The sequence below is a fragment of the Oxyura jamaicensis genome (assembly GCF_011077185.1).
Source record: "Oxyura jamaicensis isolate SHBP4307 breed ruddy duck chromosome 6 unlocalized genomic scaffold, BPBGC_Ojam_1.0 oxy6_random_OJ78189, whole genome shotgun sequence".
NCBI lineage: Eukaryota > Metazoa > Chordata > Aves > Anseriformes > Anatidae > Oxyura > Oxyura jamaicensis.
The window spans coordinates 1-17,698 of NW_023304007.1; the positions used below are offsets into that span (position 1 = coordinate 1).

The 17,698-nt window shown below is 41.9% G+C and overlaps 2 protein-coding genes across 2 annotated transcripts; one reads left to right on the forward strand and one right to left on the reverse strand.

The window, feature by feature from the left end:
* The first annotated feature begins 1,670 nt into the window (after positions 1 to 1,670).
* On the forward strand, positions 1,671 to 5,081 carry ANKRD22 (ankyrin repeat domain 22). Its single transcript, XM_035311854.1, has 5 exons — positions 1,671 to 1,901; positions 2,585 to 2,692; positions 3,019 to 3,096; positions 3,815 to 3,913; positions 4,603 to 5,081. The coding sequence occupies exons 1-5, from the start codon at positions 1,686 to 1,688 to the stop codon at positions 4,678 to 4,680; spliced, it is 579 nt and encodes a 192-aa protein (XP_035167745.1). The 5' UTR covers positions 1,671 to 1,685; the 3' UTR covers positions 4,681 to 5,081.
* Positions 5,082 to 6,639: 1,558 nt separating this feature from the next.
* Positions 6,640 to 15,434, reverse strand: LOC118157497 (lipase member M-like). The gene is made up of 8 exons (XM_035311852.1): positions 15,307 to 15,434; positions 14,290 to 14,488; positions 13,442 to 13,551; positions 11,699 to 11,835; positions 10,722 to 10,862; positions 9,623 to 9,694; positions 7,792 to 7,860; positions 6,640 to 7,331 (listed from the first exon to the last, which is right to left on the reverse strand). Exons 1-8 carry the CDS (start codon positions 15,413 to 15,415, stop codon positions 7,098 to 7,100), a joined length of 1,071 nt encoding a protein of 356 aa, XP_035167743.1. The 5' UTR covers positions 15,416 to 15,434; the 3' UTR covers positions 6,640 to 7,097.
* Between the last annotated feature and the right edge of the window lie 2,264 nt (positions 15,435 to 17,698).

The window sequence follows — 17,698 nt, forward strand, 5'->3', positions numbered from 1 at the left end:
TTCATCTCCCACACAGCACGGTCCCCAGTGCCTGCCCTTTGCTCTCTGCAGTCGGGCAGAGCCGTGTGCTCTGTCCTTGGAGGGTCTGAGGTAGTTCCTGGTTAGCCCCGATTCTGCAGCAGGGAAAGGGCACTGCTGGTGAGGGTGGGATGAGTTTGGTGTTGGGATTCGGTGTTCTCCATCCCTTCTATCGTATGTTTTGTGCAGCATTGTGCTGCTAGGTTCTGGTGTGCAGCTTGTGTCCGTGTTAGGTGGTGCTGCAGGAGGGTGAGAGCAGAGGCGAGGGTCTTTGCTGTGGGACCGTTCAAAGAGGCGCTCGCTTCATCTTTACCTAAGCTCAAATTCTTGGTCCTGCTCCCTGCCTTTCAGACCTGGATGTCTTGTTTGTACTGGGTGTAAAGCCCCGTCTCCTCTGCTACACCGAGGAGCAGGGCTTGGCCTCTGCTGAGCTCTGAGGTGCTCAGGTCACTGGGAGCTGACAAGTAATGTGATGAAGGTGAGAGCTATGGACTGCAAACTGTGATCTCAGTTCCCACTGATATTTTCCTCAGTCTTTTTTTTTTTTTTTTTTTTTCTCCCTTCTCTCTCTCTGGGAGCACTGGCCTTAGTAAGTTTCCTTAGGGAAACTGGGAGGTTCTCCTGGCTGTTATACCCTTCAGGGCAAGGGCAACAGCTGTTTGAGACTTCTGCTGTCATAGTCCTGCACTTCTCCACAGCTGAGTCAGTCTCAGTCCGAGCTGTGAATCTTGGATTCTTCTGATACTGCCTCCCAGTTGCTCTGAGTATGTATCTTCTAGGTTTCTTTCCTTCTTGTGCATGATGGATGGCTAACAGTAATAGAGTAACCATAACATAAATCAGAAGCTGGTTGTTTAGCTGCACCACTACTGAGACAGGCTTCTAGCAGTGCAAAAATCTGTATAAGGTCTTCCTCACTTATAGTCTCCTTGCTTTTCTGTAGACACTAAATTAAATGTGTTTTCTAGGGTTTCACATGGAATCTATTGTCTGTACATAACATTGTCAGAATTCTGTAGTTGCCTCACTACTGTTTGTTTGTTTTGACTGTGATAAAGGGTAAGAAATAATGAATGATTATCAATAACGTAATAATAGATCATTAATAAATGGTAAATAATTAAAAAAAATAAATTGATAAAGGATAAGAAATAAAAACTGCAGGTAATACTTTAAGAAGTGACCTGTCTGAAAATATAAATAAGGTGAATGTTTTTTATGTGAGAAAAAATAAGTTAACAGCTGGAGAGGGTGGGGAAGTGGCTCAGTGTTCAGGGCTAGATTTTGTAGCATATTTAGACTGTGATAAAGGAAAGATGAGAAGGGAAAACTGCTGGTGATATTTAGAAATGCCCTATCTTGGAAAATGATGAAGAACCTCGGTACAGAAGAGGAAAGAAAAGAACTCTTTTCTTTTTGAATGGAGAACTTCAAATATTACCAGTCTGCCAGGCTTCCCACTGTTAGGCTGGCTGCGTTAGGCCGCTAGAAACTCATAGCACTCCTGTTATTCTCAGCTTCAGTTGCTGTGTGTCATCTCTTACCACCATCTTCTGGAAGTCACCTAGAATTACAGCCTCTGTCAGAAGTGCCTGGCAGTTTGGTATGATGTGCAAGTAGAAAGCCAGGATGGACAGTACAAATGTCTTAGTGAATCATGTTGGTTGATGAATATTATCTTCTCTTTTCAGCCCATTTGCCAGGCAGCGTATAATAATGATTTCAATGAAGTTCAGCTCCTTTTGGATAAAAACAGCAATTATGTGAATATCCAGGACAGCTTCAGTGGAGATACCCCTTTAATTTGTGCATGCAAACAGGGAAACAACAGAATAGTTAGCTATCTTCTAAAAAGAAATGCTGATGTCAACCTCAGAAACAAGGTAAGTGGCCACAAACTCACCCTTTGCACTGACTGCTCTTTAAGACTCTTGGAGTATGTGTGGGAACATTGGCAGTACTTCCAAACCTTACTTTTGTTTCCAGCTGAGGCATGTCTAACCCCCAAATTATAATTCAATAAACCTTTATGTTTCTTTTTATCTCCTCATTTATTTTCCTGACTTGCCAATGTAAACAGGATACAATAAATATTGCAAACCTCAAATTCTTTCTATGTTTGTGTTCCCAGTTTAGGTAATACCGCATGGCATCCCCAGTCCCCAGTATATTCTGCCTATAGCAATTTGCATTTGTCCTGCACTCCAGCTTATTTCTGTTTCTTCTGTTCCTTTGTCTTTTTATTCATCCTAGTAAAAACGAAGGTCTGAAGGACAGCCTGTCCATTTTTCTTACAACATGTCCATTTTGGGCCATGATGTAACACCATAACCTAGTTTGTCAGACTCCAGTTTGAGGAACTGTAGGGTGTTTAACATGAGCGTTCTTTAACACCCAAGTCAACAGCTCTGCCCTTTACTAGCTTTGGTACATGCAATATTCACAGATTCTGAGGGAGGGAGAGGGGGGAAGATTGTGAAATATAAAAGGATCTAGTATTGTAAGTATTAAACAAATATAATCAGATCAGTGAATCTGATACTAATGAGAGTTATTTTGTATTTAGAAGGACCGCACTTGTCTGCATTATGCTGTGAGAAAACGGTTTACCTTCCTTGACTATGTGCTCATCATAATCCTTATGCCAGTTTTGCTTATTGGATATCTTCTCATGGTGAGTCTGGAGGAAAGCAGAAAAGGCTCTATATCTTTACGTTTACCCTTTAATCTTTCTTATGGTGATATTTTAGGCCAGAAATGCTTACAGAATGTTCTTTTTGAAGCAAGGACTGATGGAGAACAATGGAAGAAGCAGTGTTTTTGCTACAAGCGTAGCTGTTGAAGGGGCAGAATTGTATCACTGCATAAGTTTGGCATTTGCATAAGCCAGACATTTTTATTTATTTATTTTTAGGAAAAACAGTATCTAGCCAACATCTACTTAATAGTGTATGCAGATGAACTGTCTCACTGTGTTATTATTTTCCTTGCACCAAACAGATCTCAAAAACTAAGCAGAATGAAAACCTGATCAAGATGTTGCTTGGGGCTGGAGCTGATGTTAATGCTACAGACTTTGTAAGTGGGTTTATACAAATGTAAATATGGCTCATGTGCATACAGTGTTACTAAAAGCAAACTTTCTGACCAAAGTCTCTTTGAAGAGAATCCAGGCCAGCTGGGTTGAAATACCGATGTATTAAATACCTGATCCTATAAAGATTCTAGTAATATAAGGGTCTGAGTTTATCACCATTTATGAGTTCTTGGACTGGAGTAGATTTATGGGCAAAGGTTATGCCCCAGTGCTAGACCCTGTGTCTTTTCTTGGTTTTCAGAGTGCATTGGTCTACCATGTGTAATGTCTGTGTTGACTAGTCTACTTGGGTGTGGCAAAGAGCTCCTCTTCTCTAAAGCAGAAAAGGAGAAACCACAATTTCACCAGCAACCAAATTATAAAACATTTAAGCAATACTGTTTGCTCAAACTTAAGACTTAGTTTTTGAGCTAAAGATTATGGAATACTTTAAAAGAAGTAAAGAACTATTGGCTTCCTGATAAAAAGGTATCAGACTTGTTTTAGCAGCTACATCTGGGGAGAGGAATGATTATTTTCCTATTGCTCTTAAGAGAATGTATTTTACTGTGTTGTGCATTGGGAAATGAGATGTTTTTTATGTATCAAGTTGTTAGGAGAAAAATGATAAGGCATAGAATAAAATTGATAGTAGCACTTAACAAAAATCTGTTAAAGAGGTGATAAAACTAAAATTCTTCTGCTATTGTTTCCCTTCAGTCTGGTAGCACAGCCCTTCACTATGCTTGTGAAATGAAAAACCAGGCCGTCATTCCTTTGCTGCTTGAAGCTAATGCGGACGCTTCTGTAAAGAATCAGGTAAGACAGTGGTGTTAATAACTGTGTTTCCTTATCAAGAGGGTGAACAATTACGTTGTAGGCCTTGGTTGGTATACAGCAGTTAAAAACAAAACAAAACAAAAAATGACAACAAAAGGTGCACAGCTTCTTGGCATCAGACTTGTTTGCTGTGGGGGTATCATACAATACATTATCCCTTTGCCTTCATTGGCAAGAGCAACTTTAAAGTCCACATTCTTCACTGTCAGACTTCTTCCATTCAAAACTGCCTAGACGTTCACTGGATTGGCAGATCTCTTAGCTATCTTTAGAATACCTCTGCTTAACTCATAGCTGTGATGCATTTGTTCCTAAGATGCAGGCTGCAGGGAAGTGTTAAGAGCCCTCCTAGGTACTTTGTTGAGCACCATTCTTCTGAAAGGGGCTAAGTCAAGCTGCTGCTGTCTGCAAAGAAGCTCAAACACTGTCCCAGGAGATATTGACCTGGGAGTAACTGTACTGCTCAGCTGAGATGAGCGAACTTTTGTCCATGTAGATCTTGAAATCAGCTCTGCAGTGTCTTTGGCCATTAGCCCCAGGAGACAGTGGATTGGCTATCGCTACCTAAGTGGGGGCAAAGACTCTGTCCCTGACTTTAGCAAGAGTAGTATTAGACCTGGTATGTTCGTATTTATCATATTACAACATATTTCATCTGTTTCTTTCAGGATGGGGAGACTCCTTTAGATATTGCAAGAAGATTACAGTTCAGCAACATTGAAAGCATGCTAAGGAAAACTTCCTAGTGCTGGATGGGATGCTATCAAGGACTCTTGAACAAGCAGAAAATTACCCCATCTGGCAATCCACCTCTCACAACTGCAGGAGTCCTGCAGAGGGCTGCAGTCTGGTACTTGATAGTGTTTCGGTCCAAATCGACCTGTTCTTTGCTGCAGACTTGGACTGTTTTTTATGAGGCTTGTCAGTACCACTAAGGCTGTGTGGGCTGGAAGGAGTTCATTTGCTTCTACTAAGCTGTGAATGATTACAATAGTGGTCAAAATATTGCCCTTCCCATCTGCTCCCCCAGTTTTACTGCTTGACTTGCACAGACAAGCAAGTCAATGGTAAGACTTCTGTAAACCTAAACATTGCACTTGATGATTGGCAGCTGATGGAGTAATAAAATAACCTTTAGTGAGTGTTACTGGTTCTTTAGGGGATATGCTTGACAAGTGAACAGTATACCACAGCAGCTTATACAAGGTCTGTCACCCTTCTTCTTAGTATTTCTCTTCCAACAGTGGAAATGACTTGTCAAACAGATCTCTCTGTTCTGCCTCCTTCCATCACTGCTACAAGTTTCACACACCTTAATTCTCACTATGTTGCTGTGAGGGAAGGTTTATCTTCTCTTTTCTCAGATAAGAAACAGCAAGAAGAGATTAAGTTGTTGAAGTCCACAAACAAAGCCAGTTCCCAGGTTGCTTTAATGCATTAATAAATAACAATGAAATTATGTTAGTCTCAGAAGAGAAGCAAGTGTCTAGACTGGCTACCTTTCCAATATAAACAGTTTACTAATAGAAAATAAATCAATAAGTGAAATGCTGATGATGTGATGATGGGAACCAGATGTGTCATTCCCAGGGGACTAGACAGGATAGTATGCTTTTAAAAGTGGTACACAGAGAAGAGGATGCACATACCAAAACAGAAATAATAAATTCATGTTTCTTCTCTTGCATACGTGAAGGCAGTAGAAAACTAGCAGTCACAAGCAATTTGTTAAATGTGGCCTGGCACTTTGAGATTTAATAATGCACTAGTAAAGGGGAATCTCTCCTTTCAAACACTGCTGTATCTTGCTTCCTTGGTCTAATGGATCTTTGTTTTTTTGACAGTTTTGACCATTTTCTGTAAGCTGTCATAAGTTTGGGAAATAGGTGCCATGGTCAACACTGCTAATGGCCTCTAGACTAGGTATATGGGCAAGTTAGGATGTGTTTTCTGTGTTGCAGAAAGCAGATGTATTTTTCAGAGTACTTGTCCTATTGGATCGTGACTCCAGCTGCAGAGGGTCTTGATTGAGCAGTATGGGCTCAAGGCCCCACACAGGAACACCTGGGAAATAAACTACCCTGTCTGAGCCTAAAGCTATATATAATATATGTAAAATGGTCATACCATTTTGGGTATTGCCTGGGGACAGTATCTACCAGATCAATTTGTAGGTCAGTAAATGTGAGGCATTTGTTTGGATAGTATGGATTTAGTATGGATTTAGCTGCTATCTCTTTGGTCTGGAAGGGAAAACTGTTGACTGTTTTCCTATACCGAAGAAATTTTGTGAACAAAGAACGATCAAGACATAGGATTATGTAAAAGTCAAAGCCGAAAGCCCGCAGTGCTTTCAGCAACTCAATTGATAGTGTCAAGAATACTGTATGGGGTGGAAGCTGTATTGCTTGGAGTGCAGTTTGCCTGATGCATCTGCTCGTTCCTCAACTGCCACCTGTGGTCTTTGTTCTTCGAGTGTTTAGAGTGTATGAACAAACCCTTGGGTGATGTGTTGGCGTTGAGGGCAGGAGAAAACTTGGATGAGTCCAAAAAGAAAAGGCTGAAACCATTTTTCTGAGGTTGCTTTTCTTGGTATTTGGAAGTCATTGATTGTCTGCTCAGATTCTTATGAATGAAAATAGTCTTGTTGGTCACGACAACGTTGGTAAACATGAAGAGGGAAAAAGAGGAAAAAAAAGCCAAGCTCTCTGCCAAGTGGATAAATGATTTAATTTAAACAAAGGTGAGTTGTCTTCAACAGACAGATGAGCAAATCCCATTTTTGTGTCTTCATGGGATAATGGTGCTGTGGGGTACATAAGATACAGAAGACAACAACAGTGTTTGGTCTTAGGAAAATCAGTCTTGTGCAATTAAAAGCTGTCTAAATTAAGTGATCCCTGAAGAATATGCCCAAATATATTTGTGTTTTCAGTTTTCCTTCCCATACACATTAACTTTCTCAGGAAGACGCTGGTCACAATAGCATCATGTAAAACCTCAAACTTTGTGGAAAGCAAGGAACAAACAAGTACATGTGAACACCTATAGTAGTATTCGTTATGCATGTCTGTGTGTTTCTCTCTTCCCCAGGCATCACCCTCATAGCCAAATAAAATTTCTGGAGGTTTATACTAAATGGATCAACACTCTACATGTGGTTTCAAAGATACTTTATTATTAGTTCAATGATTTTCCGATACATTCTCTCAGTCGCATCGAGACCCCAGATGAAATCAAGATGTCCCCACTCAGGAAAGTGGTTATGGTAATAGAGATTAGTAATCTGAGATAGTAGCTTTGCAATGTCTTTTGGACCTGCAAATTTGTCTTGTCCGCCACTCCAAACAGCAATGGGTGTGCTTATCCTCTCTATGTGGTATACAGGAGGAGTAGGCTGCAAGAAAGGGAGAAGACCTGAGTGCATGCTGTTACATCAGAAGCTGCGTTTAGCAAAAGGATGCCGTGCAGACATCTCTCTGTTTCCCTTCTGTACTCACTACAGGAAAACAGCAAGGATCAAGCTGCCCTTCCTTTATGTTTATTTCCCTAGCCCCGCTCCCTACCTACCCTTGAAGGGAATGATCCATCCTATTCATAGACCTTTCTGAAATGCGTGGCTACAAGTTGTCCCGGAGTTTGACACTTGCTCGTGCTGTCCAGAGGTGGGCATATGGAAAGAACAATGTCTCTGTTTATCAGGGAGGGACTGTGGAGCTTGTTCATGTGTGTACTTAGCATGGGTACTTCTTTAATTTTTGCTGGGGCAACAGCTGGTCTTAGTTGTTTTGTTTGTGACCTTACTGTGACTTAACCATATTGCCTTACCTGGTTGTGACTTAATCATATTGCCTTACCTGATTGTATTTCTTCATGTTTTCCTTCAAGCCATAGTCATAAGCCTGGAATTGGCCTGCTTGTGCTATCTGTGAATATTTTAACAAGGACAGATAAAATGAAAGTGTATTGTTAAGAGACGGAGCAGAGTGCAGGAGGTATTTTCTTCCCTGTGATTGACCCAAGGCTCAGATGGTGGCTTTGTGGCTTCCTCCCACCCCTTCCTCCAGTTGCAGGCTTCCACAGGTAATGAGGATGCTCATAGGATGAGAGGTTTTATTGCCCTTGCCCTTGCTAACGTTCTCTCCTCATCCTCAGCTACCACCCTTGTTATGTTTTGTTCTTAAAACATTGTTTGACTAAGTTAACTAAGGTGGTGTCCCTATTTGTGATGTGAAGTTGTGCTCAGCTTTCATGTTGGCAAAAGGGCCAGGCTGTCTAGTGCCTGTCAGGGCTCTTGCTGGTTATCTGGTGTAACGTATGGTTTTTCCTCCCGCACCTTGTTGTTTTGTGTGTCCTCAGTGTCCAGTCTGCTGATAGTAGTGGTCACATTTTCAGTGGCTCTGTAATTCTTAGAGAATTTGGCTATATGTAAGTTGTGCTCTGACAGCAGTTTTAAGGTGGGACATTAGACACATGGCATGGCTTTTGAGCTTCTCTTGTCTAGAACACATGCCATATTCACTGTAGGACTGAGGAGTGAAGAAGGGTATACACATCTCTTGTGTTTTTCTTGTTATTTTATTTTATTTTTCCACAAACCTGATATGTAATCTCATTTGTGAGTGACTGTGTAATACATGGCGAGAGAATGCCAGTATCTCACTTGGATTTTGTGGTTTAGAAAATCTTGACTTCAAGGCTTAAGTAATTGGGGATGTGCTAGAAATATACTTGGTATATCATTGCTTTTGCTGTTTTCTTCTATAGTATCTGTGTTTACTTTCTAGCCACTTGACTTTGTTAGAGGTTGGCAAAATAGGCTGCAAAACCACTGACTGCCAAAGTTTGACCTCATTTCTTGGCTCTGGCTGGATGTATCCCGAGTGACCTACTATCAGGAATTCTTGTCAGAGGAGCACACAGATATTTTACACCATGTTTGCAGAAATGAGGGATCTGTCTATCAGATATATGCAGATGGTCCTGAATCAGCATGTGAGTTACCTTGGAGGCACACAGTGATGTGCTTCTGCTCTGGAGTTTTTTAGCCTGGTCTGATTCAGAGGATGAGCAGAAAAGAGCTCAGATCTGCCACTGTATAAGTTGAAGCCCACCTTTAAAGAACTGGAATCCAGGATCTGGACACTGGCATGAGTGGCTAAGAGAATCTCCTAAAAACTTGGCTGTTGGGAACAAGTTTTGCTTGTCATGTACTGGAGCATTGTAAAGTAGTTCCCCAATTTCCCGTTGTGCCAGCTGAAGCACTTGCGTGGTTAACTGGCTTTGGGAGGTGATCCAGGCTGCAATTAACCTTCTGGGAGAAAAGCTTTAACCTGGATCACTTTGTTCTTGCTCATCCCCTGGCTGCTCACATTTCCGCTATCTTCCTAATGCCTGCCAAGTGCCTTGATTGTCCTCGAGTGCTCCTCTGCAGCTTTCAAGGCAATTGTCTTCGCAAATGAAGCCACTAGACCCTAACATGCAGAAAGGTCCGATACAAAAGGGACAATGTGGGTAATGGTCTGGTGAGCCATGGGAAGCGGTGCTTCCTTGGTGGCAGCTGCTTACGGCACTGTGTGAGATGTGTTGGGCAATTTCCCAGAACCATCGCCTCTAGACTTCCCTGTAGGCTGTCAGTTGCACAAAAAGCAGTAGTACAAGTCTGCTTATGTCAGTACACAGTTATACCTGATGCCAGTGAATAGTGTTCTTTACTGATGTCCCAGCTGGGTAATGAGCTACGAATGCATCTGTTCGACTCTGGAGAGAAAGCAGAGATGTTATAAAGGCAGGGATTCAGTGTTGTGACAGAATAAAGCTGTGAAGGATCTGAGTAACATACTGCTGCTGTGTTAAAGCCCCAACCATATTGTAGGATATTTTTCAAATATTAAACAAAATTGATGATAGACTCACATATAATATGATTTTACAGTAGGAATTATTAGGTAGAGTTTTATGCTTTTTTTTTTGAAGGACAAAGAGAGTCTTTCCCACATTAGTGCTTAGTCATATGGAAAGCTGCATTCAAGGAGTATATATGGCTTTACCTTTTCTGAGTTTTTACAGTCTGCATGATGCTTTTAAGTAAAGCTCTGCTCAGTCATTAGAGGAGGATTGTTAGTAGGCTGTTGGCTTGAACATGAGACTCCGTGTGTGTGAGTTTTTTTATGGGAAGACTTGTTAAATAACAAGTGTGAGAAAGCAAAAGCCACAGAGAACAGATATGTGGAAGGTCTGAAGAAAAAAGAAAAAAGAAAAAAAAGGAAAGAAAAAAAGGTAGCAGCCAAAGTCAAAGAATGATGTATTGGCATTGAGAGAAGTGTGAAGAAACAACTTTCAGGACTGAGTTTTGGCTGGAAATGTTTTGACATGTAGGGACCAAAAATAAACAATCTCTTATGTTCAGAAGATCTGGTTGTCATCCTATTTAGGGAGGAAAATCAGAGTTTTGCAAAATAAAAAGATCTTTCTCCATCATCCATTTCTTCATGAAGAGCTTTGGTATCTGGCCAACATTTCTTTGGCTTAGTCCCAGAAGAGGCAACACTGAGGTACATCATTGCAAGATGAAAACAAGATGAATTCAGCCTTTCTTCCTTGCGTGATCTGAATGTCAGGTGGCTGATTTCATCATCAGCTGAGGCCCTAGTTGGCATTATTTGAAAACCCCAGCACATTTCTATATATCCCTGCAACTGTATATATAGACATAAGGCAGAAAAATATTTTTTCTTCAAAATTACTTCAGCTTTACTTGTATAAAGGTGTTCTTGGACATGCTTACCGTGTTCAGATTTTGTATACTGCCCCCAGCTATGAAGCAGAAGATAGTGGCACAAAGTTTTCCCAGAGTTGCGCATAGCAGTGTTGAAGGCCCTTTTGTCAGTTCGTTCTGGCGAAGAACTCCTTTGCAGCCAAGAAGTAACTGAGGGGCAAAAAAGTGCAATTTTTTTCTTTTCCTTGTTGCAGGAGCAACATGCAGAAAATTGTTTCTCCCTTTCTCTAGAAGTCTAGCCTCTTAACTAAGATGGCTGAAACTAGTTGCCATTCCATTATCCTTTAAAGTGCATTTTTCCCCAGAGCACACAGCACATTATTCCTGCCTCTTATTATTGGGTATGAGTCTTGGAGGTTGATATCCATCTGTTTTTAGTGCACAGGCCTCAGTGAGAAAGGGCAGTTGGCTGCAGTCATGGCTGTAGAGTATAGGGAGACCCTCTTTGCCCCAGTCCTTCTTCCAGGCAGGTGCACAAAACTGTAATCTGAATATTCACACTAAGCAAAGAGGGAGAAGACAAATGAGAGGGTGTAGAAGTGGGCACTCTACAGCCCTTTAAATTTCCTTTATTTACAAAGAAATATTTCATGAGCATAAAGCAACTGTATGTCTAATTAATTTAAGTTGTGAAATACCTTATCTGTAATTTTCCACTGATGCTTAAAGCTCAGGTTAGTAGATCATGTGGATACCTTTTATTTATGGTATTTGTGAGCTTCCTTCAAAAATATTTGATTTTAATAAGTAATGGTGCAATTACTTTAATAAGTAATGGTGCTGGCTTTCTTAATGAACTTTCAAAGAGGTGTTGTGTCAAGCTTTGTAATTTAGCTTTGTGGAAAGTCTGAAGTCTACCAGCACTGTCAATGCTCTGATGACCTAAATTCATTCTTAACTCATCACCCTCTTAAAGCTCAGTTCAGCCTGAGTGAATCCAGTAGAGACAAAGCAGGCATTTAGGTCTTTTGGGAGGAATGACATACCCTGATCAGTGGCTGAGGAAGACGTGCAAACTTTACGAAAGGACTCGTAGCATATGTGATTGTGGCTACTGGTCCCAAAGCAAAGAACACTTTAACCCTTTGAGCCAACTCAGGATATGTAGAAAATGCTACAAAGCCTGCAAACACAGGAGACACAAAACAAGTTAGTGAAGAGATCTTCCACAGACCAAATATATAAAAAGCAGTAGGTGGCAAATAAAAAATGACAGTAGAATAACAAGACATTGTGTGTTGTCCTCTTCTGTGCTGCAGACCTAAGGAAAGTGTTTGATCCTTGAAACTTTATTTGGGGGAAAGAGTTCATTCTAAGGATACATCTTCATTAGAGGATGTCCAAACATTGATTTTCTCAGAATTGATAGTTTTTTGTTAGGCCAATTTTTGGGAGATGGTGCATCAGTCAGATTTTCTGAATTCAGATTCCTGTTGAAGTTCCCCAAACTCTAATAACATAATGAGTTTTTCAGCTTGTAGTCTCTAAAAGCCTCTGTATGTTGATGATGGCATGCAGCAATGCAATAAATACCTGAAGGCTGGGAGGCTAGGAGTAGAATTTTTGACTTGTAACAAAGTATAAACTCAGGTGAAAGTGAATGCACAGAAAAGGAACCATATGAGGAAGGAAGAAAGCAAGGAAGGAAAGGAAAACAAAAAGGGTACATCCTATCTTGTTTTCTGAGTGTGTCCAAATTTCTCCACTGATGGATCTGGTGGCAGTCTTAGCTGGTTGCCTAAAACAGAGGTACCTGTAGACAAGGATGATGGTATCTTGGCCTGAGTGATTTATTCTGCCCCAAAAACTTAGAATGCTCTTATGAGAGGAAAGGAAAATAATGGGCTAATAATATGGCCAAATACAACTCGATTCCACCCCGCCACCCCCCACCCCCCAATTACTCCTCAGTTTTGAGGTTTATTTTTATACAAAGGCAATGACACACAATGACGTAAAACTCAATATCTCTTCATGGATCCTATGCATAAATCATAAACACTAACAACATTCAAAGACGATAAGTGTGTTGATATTGTTATGGAGGAGCTAATAGCAATGAAGTTTTGAGCATTGATATTTCTTTTCTAATTTCTAATGCCTGGTAATTTGTTTTAAAACAATAATGTTTTGAGTTATAGTTGTACATTAACTACGTTCTAAATAGTAAGTCTGGCATTAGGTCACAAGACACATTTAAGGTTTTGTTGCTGTTTGATTGATTGATTGATTTTGGTCTCCTGTCCTTAGAACTGTTCTATGGATTGTTGCTTTTTGTATTTACATCTAATCCATGAGGATTATTGGGTCTAATCCATTGAGGATAACTGGAGTCCATGAGGTATACATCTTAAAAATTTAGATTAATAAAAGCTCCTTGTTGCTGAAACTTTAAGAAAAATATCCCGTTGCTAGAAGACTCTGAAAAAAATAATAAATGGCTAGAGTATAATAAAAAAGGATACTTAGCAAAACGTACCTGGTAAATACTAGCTTTTATGTATCAGCAATCCTTTCAGAAGTTAAAAGTGTTTCTGGATCTTCTGTTACTTGCTTGTTTCAGATAGAACAGCTCATAGAAAAAAATCCTTTTTTTTGCAAGTGTCAGGTTACAAAGTACTTCTCCCTTTAATAACTTTTTATGATAGAGAAAGATAGTTGACAGAGAGAGAGACATTCCAGTCAGGTAGTGATGTTAACTATTTCATACTCAGGCGTCCTAACATTACCTGCAGTTGAACCCTCTGAGTGACCAACATAATATACATCCTTCTGTCCAGTTTTATTCATGATGAAGTACAGCTCAGCTGGGACATCGTATATACCTATCTCATGGAAGCTACAAAGGAGAAATACAAAAAGCTGACTGAGGGGCATGTACTTTATCAGAGCGCGAGTTACTGAATGTCAGTTTTCTTCATAACACCAAGCCGGACCCGTTCAAAGATGAGGATGCACACTTTGTCTGGATTCTTTTCTGTGAGCTGGGGAAAGGGACAGAAGGACACAACTGCACTGACAGGCTGCCTGATGCCTTGGACTTTCTGCTGAGGAGGTGCCAGTCCAGGATGTGGAATTGAGTCCTTTCACTAGCAGGGGTAACAAAATTCATTTCTCTGTCAGTTAATGTCAGGTGTGCTAAATCAGATTTATAGACTCAGCTGTGTATTGTCCTCTCCTGTCTGTACTTGGGAGAATGACGTTTAGTGGGAGACCACCAGGTTACAGATGCCTCTTCCCAGTTTATAATGTTTTCCCCAAAAGAAACCAGCTCTGCATATGCACAAAGATGGTGAGTGACCTGTTTACTTCCAGCTTTGCTTCTTTGTGTGCTGATTCCAGAAAGGCCTGGCCAGAACACCCAGCCAAGTCCTTCCTCTGACCTCCCTGACAAGCCCAGTGTGGCTGCATCCACAAAGAATTGGTCTGGTCCCCTTAGAAGTTGTATGTCCCACTTGAAGTCAGATTACATGAAAACCAGTAGTCTGAAGGGGAAAGGGTCTGCCAATACTAATTGCCCAAACTTGCTAGTCCCCTGAAAATTGCTGTCTTCAGATATTCTTTCTACACAGAGTACCTGAACTGCCAGAACTCTTTCTGGCAGGGCTTAAGGGTCTTGTGTTTTGAAGACCAGGTGTTTCCTCGGCTGTTTCCCAACCAAACATCATAGCCAGCATCTGCAAGGATGAAGCCTAGGCTGTTTCTGGGCAGGTTAGATATCCAGTAAGTGCAATCTGCAAAAGTACCATGGTGTAGCAAGACTGCTGGCTTTTCCCCTGAAACAGAAGAGCATTTTCTTATGTTATAGCAAGAAGTAATGTGTAGTTAAAATTGAGTTGCAGAGTGTGATTTTACATGAGTTTTTTTAAACATTCCTTCTTCAATATACTGATGGATTCTGGCCATGGGTTTTGGGGTAGGATGCGTGGAGGATTTGGTTCCATGCAAGCTGTCTTATTTCATGTCAGGACTAGCTAAAAATGAACGCATTCAAGTGGCCAGTGCCAACATCCATTTTCACAGAGAAACCAACCTACAGATCCCTTGATTTCTAGACATAAAAAAATGAAGACAAAATAGCACATTAAAATGACAATGGAAGAGCAGGAAATGGAGCAGCACTGTCCAGCATTTATGACCTTTGAATTCCAGGTACAGATTGTCATTGTACGAAGAAAATTTGAAAAACTATTTCTCCCAACCAATGACGTGATTTCTAACCAATAGATGGATACAGAAAAATCAATCACCTTCTTGACTTTAGGTTGACTGTCCTTCATGAGGCAGGGAATACCTATTTCAATATTAACTCGGAGAGTTTTTGTCAACAAAGATGTTGCCAACAGTTGTACCAAATGTCAAAGACAAGAAGGGGAATTATGGAAAAAAAGTCACAGAAGTTTGAAGTCTGAACACAGACACTGAATGTGTGGTCTTTAGATAGATTCAGAATTCAGACTGTGCTCCTGACTAGGTGCTTTTTCTGAGATGGAAAGTTGCGGAACATGCCATTACATGTGCAAAGTTGAAAGGTGGGAGACCCACGTAGGAGTTGGATCTTAGATCTTCCGTAGGTCCTATAACCGTGTCACACCTGTATTTTGCATGTTCCTCCCACTGGGAATTCTGAAAACACCAAGTATGTATCCATCCTTCGTGGTAACTTCATACTCCTCACAGGGGTATCCATGATATCTGATCATTTCACTCTGTGGGAAGCCAAAGGAAAGTTTGTTAACATGCACTTACAGTGTAGAGGTTGGTGGAAAAGGTGTCCAGAGGCTGCTTTTGTCCAAGGATGTGCAGCTAGCCAAGAACACGCCAGGAAGATGAATGCAGTTTCATGCTGCTGGCTTATTCCCTATTGTCCCATGTTATACTAGTGGGAAGGGACCCTACAGCTATTCCTGCAGGACAGCACAGCTCTCTGGCCATGTTTCTCTTGGGGATGAACAGATATTTATGGTGAAGCAGCCATGAAGGGGAGGCTGGAGGATGCCAACCACAGTGAGAGAAGCTGACCTGTCTTTGATTGATGTGGTTTGTGTACGCTCTTTAATGCTGTATCACTCAAACTGAAATTCCAAGAGCTGAGTTTGCCTGGGTAGAAGCACCTAATTATACTTGGAGCATTCCTGACATACATTACTATTTAGGTTTTGGCTGGGTTGTAATTGCTGTGGCAGTGGTACCTGAGCACTACTCAGGCTCATAAGAATGGTGAGATGACAGAGATCGCCTGTGCAGGAAATGAGAATGTTCCTCTGCTCTGGAGCTTGTTTGAATGTGCTGTCATGTATTAGGACTGCTCAAGGAGTAGATTTCCCTGTCTATACCAGTGCGTCCCACCACCTTTCCTGAATGCATCATTGTGCTTTTGGAGCTGTGGGATGATGCAGTTAAACAGCTTGGATCCCATTTTGGAGCGTAAAAAATCTGAATGGTGTGGATGTGGGGCTGTTCCCTGACAGTAGTGCAAGGGCTGTGGCCGCAGGGACCATAATATGTAATGAGGCATAGGGCTGAGAACAAATATTACAGGCCTTGTGAAAAGATGCATCAAAAGTCTGCTTCAGACCTGCTTAGGTGGTAGTGGTCATGTATTTGATGACATGTGGGACAAAGCAGACCTGTACTGGGTAACTAAGCTGCTTGCCTGAGTGCAGCATTGCGTTCAGCCAACTCTTGGGTCACACCCACGCAGGGCAGGAATGCCACAGCTGTGTTTCAGCAGGGTCCTGTCCCTCAGCACTGCATGAAGCAGATGCACAGGGGGAGGCAGGCAGGTAGCATTGGCTGTGCTTGGCATTTTGTGTGTTACAAAGCTGGAAAGCCTACATCCTCCTCACTAGACCCATGTGTCTGAAAATAAAGCAGATGGATCCATTGCTTGCTATGAAGTGTGGTGGCTGGGGAGAGGAACGTGAAAAGTCAGGTTTCACTGTGTTCAGGTTCTGCCTCCTGAGGGGAGACTGCTTCAGCTCACACAGCAAATGCAAGTGAGATAGTTTGTCCTGTTGTGCAAGGCTGATACAGGTGGTACCTTTCTAGAGGGTAAACATAAAGCAGTATCAGTATTAGACTGTGCCAGAAGATGCGGTCTTTGGTCCAAATGAGTCCTTTCCTGCCAAAGTGCGGTTAGGTAAGCCGTGTAGGGTGGAGCTCCTGTTACAAACTCACAGTACCACCTGTTCCTACACTCCTGCCAGTTCTGTGAGGAAAGCTTTGGTGAGTCAGAACAAGGGGTCCTGAATTACCCTGTGTTGTGAGGATCTAGTGCTTTAAGAAGGGATTCAGCTTCCCTTGGCACCATACTGAGGAACCCGGTTGTTAAAGAAGGGGAGGACTTTGCTTCTCTCGACAGCAGAAGCCAGCCTTTGCCTCCGCTGCAAAGGAGTCTTTCTCTCTGGCAGCTCTGTTTGGATAAGATGTTAATGTTTCTTGTACGTGGGTGCTCCCTATCAAAATGTTGGAAGGATCTTTGTCCTCTTGCCAGGATCCTACCCTCCCCTTCTTTGTGCGCTAGTCTGAAACATCTGGGCATGTTGAGAAAGGTGACTGTGCAAGCAGGTGTCACAGTTATAAGCCACATGTTCATGCATCTGTTGGGGCTCTTTCTAAATGCAGGCAGAGAAAGCCTGTTGTGCTGGCTGTGCTGTGCTGTGTGTGCTCTGGCCACAGCCTAATGCTGAGCCCTGCTGCTGGGGTTACAATTCAGCAGCCCTTCAGCAGGTTCTGGGGAGTTGCTTGGCCTCTGAGCCAGAAGTGGCAGCCGGCACACCCCGCTCCGGTGCTGTCTGTCCTGGTGAGATGTACAAGGGTCCCAGCTGTTCCCGGCCCAACCTGAGCTGGTCCTCACAGCAGTCCTGGCCCTAACACAGTGGCTTTGAATGAGGCAGGTTGGGAAAATGGGTGACCAGGAGGGGGCCCTTCTTGAAGCCTCCTCACATGGGCTGTTAGAGTCGGTACCGTGGTGGCAGTATTGC